General features: G+C 40.7%; 1 protein-coding gene across 9 annotated transcripts in view; it reads right to left on the bottom strand.

Moving 5' to 3' along the window:
- UNC5D (unc-5 netrin receptor D) overlaps window positions 1-12,332 on the bottom strand; it is a 530,004-nt gene that overhangs the window by 14,993 nt on the left and 502,679 nt on the right. For all 9 annotated transcript variants that reach the window (XM_025886174.2, XM_073902454.1, XM_073902453.1 and 6 more), the window contains 2 exons: window positions 11,244-11,393; window positions 4,932-5,096 (listed from right to left, as the gene is read on the bottom strand). In XM_025886174.2, coding sequence (XP_025741959.1) covers window positions 4,932-5,096; window positions 11,244-11,393 — 315 coding nt within the window. The remainder of the gene's footprint in view (window positions 1-4,931; window positions 5,097-11,243; window positions 11,394-12,332) is intronic.

Here is a 12,332-nt window from a genome sequence, read left to right as displayed (position 1 = left end):
TTGGCATGTTTTTTTTTTTTATATAGACACCACAAAGGTTATGAAATGTGGTGAAAATAACCAGGTAGTTTGTAACATGGCTGAAACTAGAAGTCTGATTTCCTAATACCTATACCAAGATTCATTTCTCTATGCCACCCTGCTTCAAGACAAGCAGGTGGTTAAGAAAAATGCTGAGCGGGCACCTGGGTGGCTCAGATGGTTAAGCATCTGCCTTCCGCTCAGGTCATGATCCCAGGGTCCTGGGATCGAGTCCCGCATCGGGCTCCCTGCTCAGCGGGGAGCCTGCTTCTCCCTCTCCCTCTCCCTCTCTCTGTCTCTTATGAATAAATAAATAAAATCTAAAAAAAAAAAGGAAAATGCTGAGCGTTATTAGATTTATGCTTCAGGAATTAAGAGCAGGAAGGGCTTCCTGGAGGAGGCATTTCGGTTGGCCTTGAAGGATGAGTAGCTATTGATTGAATAGAAATTGAGTGGGTAACTAGTGATTTTTGGCAAAATGAACAATTCTTATTCTGATATGTTGGCTGGTTATAAAATGAACCAACTCAGGCTTCTTGCTGTATGAAATAGGTTATGAGCAACATTTTCAATCATGGTTTCTGAAGTTTCTCCTAGCCTTTAAAAAATGTAAATTGAAAACGATTTCCTTCAATTTCCTGACTTAAGGCAGGAGGATGTGCTTTAAAAAGATGGTAGAAACTGTAGAGAGGAAAAAAAGGAATTCTATGGAATTCTAAGGAAGATAACATGGGCGCTGTCATTTAAATCAGTACCAAAGGGTGTTCACATGTGAAAAGGTGGCTTGCCAGTGAAACTGAAAACACTGAAAGTATCCATGACAAAGGACTGCATAGACAGGTCTGGCTTGTGCAATCTCTTATGGCATCTTTGAGTGGACCAAGCTCACCATGCTCTGTCTTTACTGTTGGCAGAAGAGAGACCACCCCGATCCACAGTCTTCAGGACAGAAGTGGTAGGATTTCAAAGTGAATAAAATATTGTAGGAGACCGACTCTTAAGTATTTTTTCTATTTTCGACAGTTTAGTAAGTGGGCCCCCATTTCCCTCATAAAGTTTCCCACTTTAAATATTTGCCATGCATAAGGATGACACTTTAACATTTATGGTGCATTCTAAAAGACAGCTGGGCCAAGTAATAAGAATCCTGTAGATACATCACATTTTCTGATTGTTTAAATTAAATATGCAGAGGAACAGCAGATTTTCATTCTCTGCACATCTGAGATAAGAGGCTGCTACTTGGCTAGCTCGGGAGCTGTAAATCAATGAGGAATTCCAAGTATTCTGTCCATTTCACAACAGACAAATCATCCCCTAACCTTCCACCACTTCTGGAAGAAAGATAAGAGAATTGATTGAAGGGAAACTTGTAACATGCAAGTTTCCCATTTAAGTTCTTTCTACGAAAAAAAGAAAAAAAAAGAATTCTCCAATAATATTACATTAACAAGGGATGATACAATAAATTACTTAGGGATTCTTCCCTTCTCTTCAATATTAGTAAAATTATTTTGCTTCACTCCACAATTTTTAGAGCGGTGATACCATTGCTTTTACAGAGTATCGATTGGTGATAATTGTTAGGTAATTCAGTGAGGTTACATTTAAAGAGAACCACCTGCTTCTACAGATGGACACAATAATGGTCACTCAAAAGACAGAAAAAAAAATACATTATTTTGATCACTGAAATAATTTTTAAGTATGAGAATGACACGAATGATTGTATTTATTTGGAAAGCCATTTAGATGAGAGGCACGAAGGAATGTGATGGATGGGAGGCTGAACATAAAGAACCAAAGTCCTTTCAATGAGGATAATCAGTGTATTGATTCAGATATTTAAAATATATATACAATGACATACATATGTATCTCTTTTACCTTGACTGGTTCCATTGTTAAATTCGTGAAACACACACTAAGAGGATCCATTAAAGTAAGGTAGGAAGTTGGAGGTCTGAGCTTAATGATACAGGGATTTTTTTTTTTTTTTTTTGAGTGGGGAGAGGGACAGATACTTAAAAAATCCAGACATCTATTGAAAGCTTCAAAAGATTTATTTCCTTATTATTTTTATTATCTTTAATCAATGAAATCCTATTACTAATTAAAACTACCTAATGCAGGGTCTTACAGCCTAGAGGCCATAAAGTATGATGCACTTACTGATCTATTATTCCCAACTCACTGACTAATTCAAGTTCATGTCTAGAATGTATCTTGTCACTTCCCCAGGTAATCCCAGTTTCTCAGCACTTTACGTATCTTCACTTTTTCTGGAACTATCACAAAAATCCAAGTCATTTTTCGGGGAAGAGGATACTTTGTATTCACTAGATCTATCAGTAGATGTATGTTTCTGCCAGGAATGAGAGTCCTGGAGTTGGAAAGAATGTGAGTGACCTTAAGACCTCCCTTTCCAGGCAGACTGACAAGTGGGAAATCTATTCTATTCTTGAAGACCTATAGAATGAACATTTATTCCAGGCCGTCCCATCCTTCTGCAGTCTTGAGGAAAGAACTTCCCAATTTTCACCTACTTTCATACTCAAAGACCAAATTTTTGATGCTGCAATGTTTGTCACTAGTGCTGAAGCCCCCCAGAAAGAAGACTTACATTATGTACAAGGCCCACAGTCTGTATTGCTAAATTAGACTTCCCTGACTGGGATCTGGAAATGGTCTAGTATGGAAATCCAGACTTCGACCTTGACGTCAGGTACCTCAGTTGGGAACTCTGGCTCCCCATTATTGGTTTTATCATCTTGGACAAGAAGGTTGACCTCTTTGAGAATGTTACATCATGTCAAATTGTGACAGCACAGTATTTAATCTGCAGAGCTGGATGGTTACCTGTGAAAGCGCATGAAATGGTACCAAAATATAGTGGCTTTCAAAAGTTCTTAATTTTCTGCTGACAAAATAAGAGATTTGCCTAAGAAATACAGTTATTAACAAAGAGATGGTGAAGCACTGGGCCAAATGCCAGCAGTAACACTTGAAGAATTAATAAAATCCTTCCAGGATCGAAAGGGTTAATTGAGCTTCTAAAATGCAGTCCTCTGCAAACTGGATAGTGGTAACCCAACAGTGAATAAATATTATTTGGATGCTGGCCTCTTACTATCAAGAGATACGGTGGTATCGTCTTTTTCAAGGCATTTCAAAGTGATTGTAAGTTTGCGAAGCATTAGACAAGGAAATGGAGAGTAAAGGGTAAGATTTTCCTCCTGTGCACTTCCAAAATTTGTTTAAGCAAGGAGCACAGGTACCAGGCTGTATCAACTCTAGCACAGTCCTTTAACATGGATTTCCTGTAATAGCAGAAGTTGGTCCTCTCTATCGGAGTGCCTGAAAAAATAAAAACTCTTTTAAGCCTGGAATTGTTGCATTGATCGGGATCAGACATTTTAGGTCAGTTTGCATCGGAGGTCATCTTTCTGTCCCGCCTTTTCATGCTTGCTTCTCAACACCAGAAGGAAAATCTGCTTGGATTTTCCTTTTGTGTTTATTTTAAAACTTTCTTGCAACTTTTTATTTTACTTTGAAATGTATTGAGTTAAATATGCCATGACTGTTCAAGAAGGAAGACTCTCAAAATATCCTACCCTATGTTTCTGGATCTACCTTTCCAATCACAACTACTTTGGCGCACAATGTTAATTGGCGATAATGAATGCAAATCCTGTACAAACATGTCAGTAAAGACAGCTATCAATTTTGAGGCACAATCCTTTGGAAAGCCATCCGCTCTTCAGAAAAACTATTCAGGGAATTAGCAATGCTCATTTTGCATAAACAATGAATTGAAATGAGAATGGAGTGAAGTGATAATGCTATAAAGCTACAGGTTTTCAAAGAAAAAAACCCCCGAAATTGAGTAGTTATGTATATAACATTTGTTAAACCTTCTGCCAAGCCTGAATGAATAAATACATATTATTTATGTATTTGTACATAAATATGTATGTGTGCCTGTACACATGCATGCATATATATATATATATATATATATATATATATTCTGATGAGCAATAAAATGTGTTTTTCTACACTAGCCAGGGATTACCTTAGAATTGCTCAGCAAAAGCATCACATGTGCTTCCCCTCATTCTACCACTCAGCTACTCCAGCCCTCTACCCTCAAATAACCATTCAGGAAGGAACGCCATCATCTCTCTAAGCCAAGTCCACAACCATGAAGCCATTCAGTGGTTTAGGGCAAATCAGAGCCATGGCAGAAATCAAGTGTCTTTTTGCAAAAGTGAATTCTCCTCTGACTCCCATTCTAACTCTGCCCTTCAAAAGTGATATGACCTTGGACAGTGTCCTTTCCTTCTCTGCACTTGCATTTCCTTACTTTGTAGAATGAGACATATCTACTCTGTTGTACATGATTGCATCAATGAATCTAGATTCAGTGGAGATGGGGCTATGCAGAACCCCGAACCTGGGGGCTAGGAGACATTGTAAGACAACAGGGAACCCAGGTCCTGAAGACGACTTCTGGAAAATTGGTCAGAACCAGTAGAAAAACAGCTCCATGGTGACCTTGTGCCTCTTCATGGTATGTGTTTCAAATGTACCATCAGCCACCAATGAATCTCAGGAGATATTCCAAACCTACAATGGACTATTAGATTGTTCGTTGGTTTTGTGTATAAAAAGCCCTTACCAGTTCTTTCCCCAAAGGGCTCTCCATGGAGCCTAAGCTCTGATGGGTTGAGTTTCTCTGCCCAATAGGAAGCTCAGTTCAACCCTCAGCCTGAGAAAAAGTTTATTTGCCCTTATTGGTAACAAGGATGAAGCTCTTTTAGACCCTGTGTAGCACTACTGAAATAGGTACATTAATCTTAGTGTCCTGTCGAAATGGAGTCAAGTGGTCCTGCAGACCAAGGACTCACCTCCAGGATGGATGTCTGCACTTGGAGGATCTGTTCATGGCCTTTGAGCTGCCGGATGCAGATTTTGCAGGACAGCTGGGTGGTGGTGGGCGTGTAGCGCTCCAGGGAGAAGGCACAGTGCAGGGGCTGCCTGTTACTGCACCACACGCGGGAGAATGGGACCTCCTGCAGGGAAACGGGGGAGAGAAGAGGGGTATGGTGTGCAGAGCCCGGCTGAGACGAGTGGACACTAGGAGAGACTTAATAGCAATAATTATGATGATGATGACAATGATTGCAGCAGAGATAATTGCCTCAGCGACTTTGGTGGAATTGTTGTAGAAATAATGTTCCAGCATATGCCAAGCAGCACAGAAAGTAATTAATGTCAATTCCAATTGATAACATTTGAATTCCAAAACCACAGCGCAAGAACTCAGATTTCACTTGGTGACACACACAATTAGGATACTATCAAAAATTAATCCTCATGGTTTTCCCACGAGAAAAAAATATTCTTGAGAAGACTCTTCTGGTCCATCCTTCTCCCTAAGCCTGGGGTAGGATGATATCTTTTCACTTAAATAAAAATTATGCTAAAGAACTGACTGACAAGAACATATCCCAACACCACACAAGCTCCTACAGAAGTGTGTAAACTGAACACAATATTGCTAATGTATCCAGCATAAAAATTATACCTACTGCCGAACGCACATGCACAGACACACACATCCCAGAGAGATACACAAACACACTAAGCTGCCCAGAACAGTCCTGTTTGTCAACTCCTCATTCACTCAATTCATCCGTTCAGCACTGCTAATGACCAGACGCTGTACAAGATAAACAATAAGAAATAATAAGAAACTAGGTTCAGTCTCTACCATCACAAGACTCACAAATGAGGGGCAAAAGCAATTTTTACTAAATGAGGGGGGAAATAATAAAATCTACATACAGCCTTTTCCCCTGTTACTAGTCCGTGTCTGCCACTGATTAGACTGTGCTCAGACATGTGGCCTTACAGTAATGCGAACTAGAGGTCACTCATTGATATTCTTTCATTTACAAAAAAAGTCTCTCCTTCCTGCTCAAATCAAGCTGAGATTCTTGGCAATGACCATGTATAACCAGCCTCTAGTAACGTTCATCCTCACCTTTTTCTCTTCTTCTCTTCTCGTTAATGTACTGTTTTTTTTTTTTACCTGTTGCTATAAATATCATTTTCTCCAATATTAACAGTGGCAGGCGGCAGAAGATGTATCAGGTTTGGAGGTTTGATACTCTGAAGTGTGACTGATGATGAAGCCATCATGTGTTAGGAGACTGGGGCCATGATTAAAATTCAGACTACTCACTCGGAGGAACTAGGAGTTACCTAGTTCTTCCTGAGCTCTAATGGGCACATTGCTTGTTTCTGAGCTTAGTTTTCTCTACTGGAAGTCTCACAGGTCTGGATTTTGGATGCTTGCTGGGGGGATCAGCAAGGAGGGATGGACTCTGATTGTTGTCCACTTGAAGAGAGGAGCCCTAGCTGAGCAAGTCTGAGAGAAGAAACTCATGCCCCAGCTCCTACCATACATCCCAGTAAGGAGTATAAGGGTTTTGTGGTTTTGTTTCATTTGTTCTTAATCCTAAACCAAGTGAAAGGCAGTGGAATTTTCATCTCAAGAAGCAGAGGGAAGGAGTGAGATTGGTTGGTGAGGTCCCCCAGAAATCTTTGGAGGAATTCATTTTCATGACAACACTCAAAAATGACTTTTTCACCTGCACCAAATTCTACACCAGATAAATAATAATATGTATTTACAAGTCCTGCCATTTCTTCTTCTTGTCCAACCTCTTATTGTGCTTCTCCCCCCTAAGGCTTCTTCCATTTTGTAAGCTGGGGGTAATACTTACTTTATTATCTCAGCCTCCAACACCTCTCTCTCTGCTTGATGAACTCTTCAAGATCCCGTCTGCTCACTGCCACCTCTCTGTGGAGAACTCCCAAAAGCTACGTCTCTGGAATTTATCTCATGATCAATCACTGACATTATACCCCTAATCACAACAAGTCATTTTATTTGGCCTTTACTTTCTCTGACAACTCTACCTTTTCAAAACTAATTATCACCATTCACTGATGCGACCAGATCGCCTGGGAACTCTGCTCTTGTTACAAGAATCCTTTGCGATGGGGCCCAGTATAGCCCCCTGATGCCTGCCACATTAAACAGAGTCTCCTGCCTGGTGCTTCCATCATTTGTTGTCCCATCTTCATTTTAATAGCCCTCAAATGAACTCTCCTTCAAACTAGTACATTTTTTATAGTTCCTTTGCACCACCCCCTTTCATGAAAGAAACTGTAACACAGGGCTCCATGGTTAACAGGTACTTTTGCCTAATTGAGAAAACTAAGGGGGCGCCTGGATGGCTCAGTTGGTTAAGTGTCCAATGCTTGATTTCTGTTCAGGTCCTGATCTCAGGGTTGTGAGATCAAGCCCTGTGTCGGGCTCCATGCTGAGTGCGAAGCCTGCTTTAAGATTCTCTCTCCCTCTGCCCCTTCCCCCACTCTTAAAAAAAAAGAAAAAAAAAACTAAACTAAACAGGTCTTTGTGTTTTTAAATGGAAATTTGAGTCATTACAGCATAACATAAGTTCTTGGGCTTCAGGGTCAGACAGAGCTGAATTCAAGGTCTTGCTCTTAAACTGACCTCCATGTTGTGCGGTGGATCTGAATCCTTGATAATGCTTCCTTTCCTAAAAAAAAAAAAAAAATGGTACTGGCCATTTATTGAAAAGTGTCTTCTCTGGTATAATTTGCTACATTTCTTCTATTTTCTCCAGAGAATGGTGGCAGAAAGGTAAGAGAGTAATGCCCACTGCAGGGATAATCCTCCCGTGCAGAAAGCCACGAGAATGAGCGTGTGCGCAAGCACACACTCTCTTCTCTCTTTGCAACCCACTGCACACAATCAAGACATTATAAAATTCTGATTTTAAGACCGTATCAAAAGAATATTTCTTTTTATTGTTGGCTTGAGTAACAGCTGCCAATAGGGCTTGACAAAACATTTAAAAGTAATAGAATTAGAAGCACTGTGATTAGTGTGTTGTCAGGGCAATCATCTTTGTTTTCATTATTAAAAAAACTATCAAGATGCTCACTGAGTGAGAGGAATGATGTGGAAAGTAATATGGGAGGACAAAGCGTAGCAAAGTTATGGGTGTTTAAAGAATTCCGGAAATGTTTTCATTTTGATTTCCATTATAATTAGGCTCCTAGCAGATGGAGAGAATGTAAATCACATTCTAGCAGGAGACAGACACTGGGTTCCCTAAGACACAAAGTGTGCTGAAAAGACAGCTGCTTTTATCCTAGGGAGGTGACAGCACGACTTTGTGTTCTGTAGGATTTAAAAAATAATAGTTTATTGTATACTGTCTATTCCAGCTTCTCCACCCCACAGTCAGCAAAAAATAGCAGAACGTGTGACTCAGTAGCACCCAGATCCCAGTAACCTACGGAAAGCGGAGTTATTTACCTCCTAGACGAGGTCTGCTAAATCTGTGGAGGGGAATCTCTAACTGTGGTCAAGTCCTAAAAAGCCTGAGAAGAAGAGAAGGAATACTTGTTTTTCTCGGGGGGGTGGGGGCAGGGTGGGGACTAGCACTGTGGGTGGTAGCATAGCATTTCATCAACTGTAATCCTCCGGAACCTACCCAACAGTTGGATTTCAAAGCTAGCTGGTCTGCCTATACACAGGGTGTCTGCACATAGCTCTGGATCCAATCTTGAATCCACACCATTCTAAAAGCATTCCTCATGCAGTTGGTTGGTGTCTGATAGGGCAGATAGTCTCTGCAGTGGGTACCTCCCAAGCCTGAAAATTCCCGGTAAATTCCACCTTTCCCAGAAGAAGAAAGGAAGGTTTCCGAGAATAGGCTTTGGGTACCAAGTGGAATATGTCACTTCTCAGATTCCTGATGTGAAGTTAGAGAAAGGGGGAGAGAGGAAGACCAGAGGTCTTCCATGCACTGAGCTGGAAGATGACAGAAGACGACAGGGAGATTTACCAGTTGAAGGAGAGACCTATAAATGATCTCAGGAAGAGTGAGCTTTTCTGTCCCTGCCAATAGCTCTCAGTTAGTTCCCATCCGCAAAGCCCTAATGAAAAGCCATTCTCTATTATCCACGCCAAGTTTATCAGTGCACATCATGTTCTACATGAGGTTCAAGCAGCATGAACACAAACCCTCCCCGAAGTGCTTACATCTGATGCCTGGAGCAAATGCAGCAGGGTCATTAAGAGCAGGACAATATGTATTCATACAGGCTAGGGGATTTCAGTGATGACAGGGGCAAGACAATTGGCGGCAAGGAGGGTGGTCGGGGGTGGGGTGGGAAAGGAGGAATAGAGCAGAAAGCCATTTGTGGGTAAGAAAAATGAAGTGGAAATGCAACTCAGTGGCAAACCTCCTGGTGCAGAGAAAATTAAATTATTTCTCAGCCTTCCAAGACTCTTTCAAATTATGTTCAATTACAGAAGGCAAATATTTATCCATGTTCACAACGTCCATGGCAATCCAACCCATCCCCGCAGTAAAGCTTGTTGGGTTTTCGTGTGAGCCAATGCCCTTTGGCTTTGGCTGGGCCTGCTGCATGCTCCGAGGTCCCCAGGCTCCTAGCCCCCAATGCCTTTCCTGCCCCGGGCTCTCCTTGGAATTCTTGGTGTTGGAATTATTGTTTAAGGGCTGGTGCAAAGTTATGGTCCTTTCATCTGATTTTTTTTTTTAATCTCTAAACATTAAACTTAATAGTTACTTTGGACAGAGGCACTTGCATTAGATCCAGCGGAATGATGCCTTTAAGCCTATAAAGATTAATACAGAGGAATTTACATGACTTTCAGGACCTGTTTTAACAATGCCCTGAAGTTCAATTTGGACCGGAAACTCTGAATACCGCTTTCCTGGACACAGAGACACCTAGGTCTTAGAACATCATAAACAATCCATTTATTCATAGAAAACCTCTCACTATAAGGAAATATGCTGAATGTGTCAAAAAAATGGTTTGGGGCCATAAGAGATGCTTTTGTTGCTCTGAATGCCCCGAAAGAGGATGCAGAGGGGCATTTCCCAAGGTAACGAGAAGTCTGAAAAGTAAACAGGAAAATACAACCTTGTCCCATCTGAAAATCATGAATTTTTGAAGGCAAAAGGACTGGTGGGTCAACCTTTTTTTTTTTTTTTCTTCTTCTTCTTCTTTTTTTCCTAACTCTCATGGCTCAGGCAAGGTTTTTCTCTCTGTGATTTGGCTTGTTCCCATTCTGACAAGCTGGTTTACCTTGTGCAAGTTTTTGGTCTTTGTTTTTAATAAATGCCGCAAGGATGGAAAGGTTAAAACCCCACAGGGCTCACAGGTTATGACAGAAACAAAGACATCTGAAAGCCTCCTGTGATTCTGGATCAATCTGAGCCCACCAGAAGCTTTTCCAAAGTTAAGGACCTGTCCTGTTACCTGAAGCACAGGTGACTTCAGTTTAGGAAACAATTGCAGATCAGCTAGCTGCTTATGATGACAGTACTCATCACAGGGAATTTCCACAGCATTCGGTGGCAGGGTCACACGTTGATAAGAGATCCTTCTATGCTAAGCAATTACTCAAATCCCCTAAAAGTCATCTGAGGAGGCTCTAAGTCATTTTGCAATGTTTTAAAATTCTCTGATACAGAGATAGGTGAATAATAATGCAGAAATATGTTTATATATTTGTCAAAGGATTCTAAGAGGCATGATCCTTTCTTTGGCTCTCAGTTTATAATTTTGTCTTCCCATCTTACCCAGCTTACTTGGAGGCAAGCACTTCATATATTCTGGACAAAACCTCTTGTGTCTACCTGGGCACCCAGAGCTCCCCACAACTCAGAACTGTCACCCTTTGAAGGACTGACATCCAGACCTTTCACAGCTGACCATGATTAAAACCATGTCTCATAATGAACTGGTTTTAATAAAAACCACTAACCAACCAACCTCGCTCTAACTTGTTAAATGACTATCTTCAACCTATGCTGAGCGAGAGTTTAAGGGAGAGGAGAAATTTCACATTACCTGACATCAGGCATCTTTTCCCCTCACCTGTTAGAAACCTGTGAGTTGATGACAATATGATTAATTCTCTGCGTGCAGTCCGAATTGCTACATTTCTGTGACAGTTCTGAGATTAAATCCATACTTTTAAAGGAGGAGGTAAGTCAAGAGTACCCTCACCAGGGTTCAGTGACCTGCTTGCTGGTTAAAGCAAAGCTATTTCTGTTAGCAGCCCATTTGGCCAGTACCTGGCATGCAGTGAATGGTTTGATTCTCCAGAGGAATGGGGGAATGTCAAGGATGGAGATCTGAAGACTGAAGGTGTTCCCTTTGAAATGCAGCAACTTTGGCTCTTCCAGTAGCTGTCCACCTTGATGCCTTTCATCTGAAACTACTTCCTACAGGGCAGGAAAGAGAAAAGAGGCATAACAATGAAGTATCCAGTTTCTGCCATATTTCTTTCCTTAGATAGGTATGCTCCCTACCATGTATCTCCCGGAAACAGACAAACAGCATGATACACACAGACACAGACACACACACACCCAGACACACACACCCAGACACACACACACACAAAGACACACACAGACACACACACACACACACACACACACACACACACACACTTCTTTGAGAACCCTATATCCTTGCAAGGTCAGGACTGGGACTCAAAACTGCTGATTAATAGGGATCTGGGCAGAAAGAAATAATTGTTCTTCATTATTTGTGTTGCTTAGGCTTTTAAACACACCATGCCTTTCTTTAAAACTAAAAGACCTCCCCTGCCCCAAGCAAACTGTTATACGGTTGAGTTTCCACAACTGTGTGAATTTCATCTGCTATAACCATAATCAAGAGATGTATTCAGATTTTACACTGAAAGTTGAACAAGGACTTCACCCTTTCACCACCTCTACCCTTTCACATGTTCATCATGAATATGGGTATTATACAATACTTATTCTTTGGTTCAAAATAAATGTTACAGAGTGCACGTATGCTATTTATTTGTAGTAATGTTCATTAAAGTTATGCCAAAAAGCCAAGACAAAAGTTGTTTATCAAGTTAGTTTTAGCTCAGAAAAAAGAAATCAGATTCCTGAAGATAAATACTCCTGTATTTTTTACTGAGAAATCTTTATAATTATATTTAATACAAACACAGTTCACACAATTCACCTACATTCTACTGAGCAAACCATTTTATTTTTTTTATTATGTTATGTTAATCACCATACATTACATCAATAGTTTTTGATGTAGTGTTCCATGATGAGCAAACCATTTTAATTGGTTCCAAATTTGTGGTGTCTAGAATCTTACTGGAGAGATGA

This window comes from Callorhinus ursinus, unplaced genomic scaffold (genome assembly GCF_003265705.2).
Source record: "Callorhinus ursinus isolate GAN/ISIS: 27379988/994484 unplaced genomic scaffold, GSC_fseal_2.0 scaffold17, whole genome shotgun sequence".
Classification (NCBI taxonomy): domain Eukaryota; kingdom Metazoa; phylum Chordata; class Mammalia; order Carnivora; family Otariidae; genus Callorhinus; species Callorhinus ursinus.
This window is presented reverse-complemented; position numbering and strand designations above follow the sequence as displayed.